Here is a 5,733-nt window from a genome sequence, read left to right as displayed (position 1 = left end):
TATTAAAGCCACAGAAGGGAAAGCTAGTGGAAGATAAAGAAAGGGGAATGAGAGCAGATGGCAAGCCATGGATGGTAATGAAGTACAAACCGATTCGATGCATTAAGGAGGTTCCAATGAAGATTATGCCTCAAGATGTGTTGAAGAATCTTAAATGGTGGTATGTTGATTGCCAGACTGCTGAAGCCGTGATGGAAGACGAAGACGAACAAGAAGTGCTGAGGGTGTATGATCCGATGCATCTTGTTAACTTATCGAAAGCTGATCTGCAAGTGTTGAATGAAAAGAAGATATTCTATATTCCTGCTTGGAAAGACGAAGCGAGGAAGTATCAGCGAGTAGTCACGGTATGTGTTAGAGAAGGAGTGCATGCGTGAAGATTACAAGACAAGTGCTTAAAGATCAAGATATGAAGCTACTGCCAAGGGGGAGTCTGTTGGTGCATAAATGTCAGTAGTTCATAGTCTAGTGTCTGTAATCGAGTCTGTAATGTTATTTATGTTTTTGTTTAAGCGAAGTTGTTAACAAGTTCGCCTAGGCGAACTTGTTGAACAAGCGAAGTTATGAACAACTTCGCCTGAACATATCAGGCGAAGTTGTCGTGTATATATAGTCCTAGGTTACGGGCTGTTCATAGGAAGTCGTTTAAGTTCGTGTGGTTGATCGAGTTGATTGTAACGTGAGGACGAGAGTCTGTATCAGTGATTCATATCACGTGAGTTCAGTTATTAATATATAACGTGTGTTCGGTTTATTCATGTGTGTTTGTTTGGATTGCTTTCTACGCTCGTAACGATCTACGCAGGGATTCCGCACCTGAGTAGACCGAGATATCTCGTGTGATCCGTCCAGGGAACCCACAGATCAAGAAGATGCGGATGGGGAAGATGAGAACTCAGCATTGTAACTATACATTTTTGTAATCCGCATGTATTCATCGTTATTGTAATCATCACAAAACTTGTAATCCCTTTTGATTATAAATAAGAAGTTGTTTCATTCTTCACACTTTGTCTTATGTATATAATATAAGTGTCTTATTGTAGGATCTTCTTGGTTGTCAATAAAGGATTACATTTTACTAAGGACCTGCGGATCCTTTCTGGTACGCGTACCAAGGGACGTTTGTTACTCGGTAATCGTAGACAAGTTTGGACAAAGCTTTTCAATAAGGAAGGCACGCAAGCCAAGTATATTACAAAAGATGACATTAAATGTCTTTTTACTAATCAACTATGGCGCGCAGGCCAAATAAAAAAGTAACTAATAACTATCTCAACTTCAAATGTAACATGTTTTCAACTGTACCACATTCCAAGTTCTGGGAACTTCCGTTCCTTACAACTTTTCCAACTTGTAAGCACCCTTGGATAATACTTCTTTAACTTTGTAAGGGTCTTCCCAAGTTGGGGCCAACTTGCCCGGAGGCTCTTGACCAGATGTTTCGTTGCTACGAAAGACGAAGTCTCCCACATCAAAGGTACACTTCTGAACCCGCGAGTCATAGTACTTTTGTAATTGACGTTTGTAGTTATACTCGCGGATTAGTGCTCACTCTTTCCTTTATTCAAGGAGATCTAGGTTCATCCGCAAATCTTTGTCGTTGTCATTGATCATTAACATTCGTGCGAATGGAACCCCGATTTCTTCCAGGATCATGGCTTCAGTACCATAAGTTAAACTGAAAGGCGTTTCAGAATTACTTAAATTCTTCTGAGTGCGGAAGGCCCAAAGTACATGGGGTAGTTCATCGACCCATATTGTTCGTTTAATACCCAATATTGCTTTAATCCCTTCTTTAATCGTTCGGTTGGTCTGTTCGATCTAACCATTAGCCTGCGGATGGGCTACAGATATGAAAATCTGGGTGACCTGAAGCTCTTTCAGCCACCCTTGCAACCCGCTATCCGCAAACTGAGTCCCATTATCACTCACAAGTTCCTGTGGAAGGCCAAATCGGCAGATAATGAATTCCCATCGGAGTTTCTTGACAATGGATTCCGTAATGGATGCGATTGGTTTGGCTTCCACCCACATAGTGAAGTAATCAATGGCCACAATTAGAAATTTGACTCATCCTAGGGCTTTTGGGAAAGGTCCCATGATATCAATAGCCCACTTTTGGAACGGCCAAGCGGATGTTACTGGCACAAGCTCATTTTTTTTTCCGCAACGTATTGGGAGCATGGAGCTGACAAGAATCACACTTTCTGATTTCTTGTATTGCATCCATGTGCATCCCTGGCCAATAATATCCTGCATTCATGAGCTTAGCCACTACCATTCTCGGGCCCTTGTGAAGACCACAAATGCCTTCATTAACTTCCCTAATCAAATAATTTGCGTCCTCGGCGTCCACACATCTTAGAAGTGGGCCGAGGAAGGATCGTCTGTATAGGAAGCCATCTTGCATTTGGTAGTTCAAGGCTTTGTGCCTTATCTTCCGAGTCGCGACTTTCTCTTTTGGGAGAGCTCCTAATGTCAAGTAAGCCATGAGTGGCGTCATCCAGGATTCTACTCCGGTTTGTATCACCAACACCTGATGCTGTGAGACAGATGGTCGATCAAGGACTTTAACACGAATGTCTTTAGCGAAGTGCTCAACGTTTGTTGAAGCTAACTTGCTAAGAGCATCTGCCGACTTATTCTCGCTTCGTTTGATGTGAATGACTTTGCACGAAGATAATTGAAGGATCAAGTCTTTCGCTTGTGACAAGTAAGAAGCCATCACATCATTTTTTGCTTCATAAGTTCCATTGATCTGCCCCGCGATCTACATGGAATCCACCCGTTCTTCTAGGTGTTTTACCCCAAGCTTCTTAGCTATTCTCTGGCCCTCCAAAAAGGCTTCATATTCTGCCTCATTTTTAGTACTTTTGAAGTCTAACTTGATGGCATAGATGAACTCATGACCCTCGGGATTGACTAGCCTAAGGCCTGCGCCAAATCCCTCGTAGCTTGAAGCTCCGTCAGTGAACATTGACCATACTTGCCCTTGTTCAGGAGGTGCTTGGGGTTGCTGTTCAATTAAACATTCCTCTTCTTTGTGTTGCGGAACTTCTGTGATGAAGTCCACCAATACTTTCCCTTTGATTGTTGGTCTGGGTTTGTATTCAATTGCATGTTCTCCCAGTTCGATGGCTCACTTTGCCAATCGCCTAGACAATTTTGGCTTGCTTAATACATTTTTAAGCTTATATCCAGTTAACACGTTAAGGGGATTGATGTCCGTCGTTTGAGTCAATCAAAAACCTAATTATTCTAAATAGTTAACGCAAGTAGGGTATCGTATCACAAGGAGTATGTGGTTAATGTATTCGTGTAACAGATTTCTAATTATGAAGTAACTGAATTTTAGTGCTGATCACACAAGCAATTTTAGTAAAAGTGGAGAACTAAGCAACGAACAAATAAACGAGTTGTAAGCAGTTAACAAAGCAAATCACACCCGGGAATTCAAGTAAGCAACCAACAGTATCTCATGCAACCTAACAGATTAATTATTAATGATTAACTGAAAACTGATCAATTAGACAAAACCTTAGACATCAACAATTACTTTACACACGGCACTGGTTATCAAACAGCCATTGCCAGTGTGACTCAGTTAAGGGTAATTGTACGTTTTATCGTATTCAATCTAACCAAACAGTTATATGACTAATTATCTAGCAACTGGTAACAGATCGTTCAGACCAACGTAAACCTAAACCGGCCGAACACACAGAAATACCAAACATCAATAATCATATATCAATCATCAATAATAATACACAAGTGTTCTTAATCACATGAAAAAAACTGTAAAGATTACAAACTATACATCCCGGGTGCGATTCTAGGAGATTAGCCGAGCCTAGACATCATCAAGTCTTCGATACGGGTGATATGAATCATACGGAGGGTCTTGGCACAAGCTATGATGGTGGAAATCGCCTCTTGGAGCTGCTGGAATCGCCTTTGGTCCGTCAAAACCGAGTTAGGGTTCTTTATGATGAAAAAGATGTTATAAACCTAATTTTCCCGTTCTTTTATGTCCGTCGCGATACGCGATGGCCATATGACCATCTCATCGAATATCGCGACCTAAGAAAACCTCATATTCAGATTCCTCTCTTTGAGAAACCCAAAATTCATATATTATGGCTCTCGTAACTCATTTTCTATCCCAGAATATGCTCATTTTACTTTAGGGTCGAATTTTGACAACCCATCTTGTTCAGTTTTAGCATCGGCTTATGATTTCTCATCCATACTCTTCCCAAATCCTTGTAACACTTCCCAAGACATCAAATAATGCTTCGTTCTTCCCGAGATATCATTCCATGCTCGTACTTGACTCTCATTTAGCATCTTTAACGATTAATGACCTGAAATACAAAAGCACGATGAAGTACCAAAGTTCTAACAGTATACTCAATAAAACTACATAATTAATACACTATTATATATACAAAATACCCGACCATCACATCCCCACACTTATCTTTTGCTTGCCCCCAAGCAAACTCTAAAGTAAACATTAACCTCCATCATAGGTATGTAGATTATCGCCATTAATACTAGTAAGGTTTAAGGTCATACCCAGTTTCCCAGACTGACACTTTTTTTAGATTGACATCTCACAAATACGGTTAAGTGCTACAATAAAAACAATAGAGTCGCCCAGTCAAGTATACTTTGTTTCTGGTTAAGGCACACATGCTCATACCCCTCGTAATATAACATCTCTCCTCTCGGTTTAATATATGGACTAGCAAAAGATGTGCCAGTATCACTCTGCTCTCAGTATCACTCATAAGTACATATTCATCCATCAAGCTGCCTTGACACAAATGCAAATCAAGAGGTCTTATAAAGGGTTGTAACGGGGCCAGGTGTAAGGGTATGGAAAGGAAATATTTAAGTAGCTCAAACGATCCGACCCGGCTTATTACAAAACATCTAATTAAACGAAACTACTATACAACTGACTGACTGATTATATACCTCTAAATAAGCAACTGACATACATACTGATTTCACAAATTTTTTTTATATATAAACGAACTCAACGAACTACTGAATACATAACTGAATATAAACTGACATCTTTTTGGCTTTTTCCTCATTCATTTTTTTACCATAATAACGTGATGCTTAATAGTGGAACAAATACAAAAAATAAAAACAAATACAATTACAGTTACAAATAAACCTAGTAAGCTGGATCGTCTCGTAACATAATGTTGGGGTTAAACAAACGAAAAATAAGTCCAACAAATGTTTTCTAAGGGACCCAACCCCCCGCCCCTCACATTAACCATCCTCATATGTATAATGTATGAGGCCCCAACCCCCCAGTACCCACACTCGCGCTCATCCAAACGAGGCTTAACCTAATTGCCTCTATCACTTTTGCATTTTGCCAACTACGATCCCGTAATCCATGAACATCAATGAAAGCACTCAAATGACATGTGTGTACTATATATTATATGTGTATTATATATATTTGGGTCAACTCACACACGTACCGGAGGAATAGGGTTGACGATATAAACATGTGTACCTGTCCCCATGACTCGTTATCCCCGCCTAAACGACCCCATTTTCAACTTCTCGTTATAAAAACATTTGTGAGTAAGACTAATGAGAAGCTGAAAAACCAACCATGACCAGAAACCTATGACTTAGCATTAATGGCAATAATTAACAGTTAACAACTTTGGTTTTTGAACACTCTTCAAGGTA

General features: G+C 40.0%; 1 protein-coding gene across 1 annotated transcript; it reads right to left on the bottom strand.

Moving 5' to 3' along the window:
- Positions 1-2,155: 2,155 nt before the first annotated feature.
- Positions 2,156-2,728, bottom strand: LOC143593408 (uncharacterized). The gene has a single exon (XM_077073046.1). The coding sequence runs from the start codon at positions 2,726-2,728 to the stop codon at positions 2,156-2,158; it is 573 nt and encodes a 190-aa protein (XP_076929161.1).
- Between the last annotated feature and the right edge of the window lie 3,005 nt (positions 2,729-5,733).

This window comes from Bidens hawaiensis, unplaced genomic scaffold, assembly GCF_021521415.1.
Source record: "Bidens hawaiensis isolate Kalapana, Puna unplaced genomic scaffold, B.hawaiensis_p1.1 tig00042204_1, whole genome shotgun sequence".
NCBI classification, from domain to species: Eukaryota; Viridiplantae; Streptophyta; class Magnoliopsida; order Asterales; family Asteraceae; genus Bidens; species Bidens hawaiensis.
Note: the sequence above shows the minus strand (reverse complement) of the source record. Positions and strands in the feature narration are given on the sequence as shown.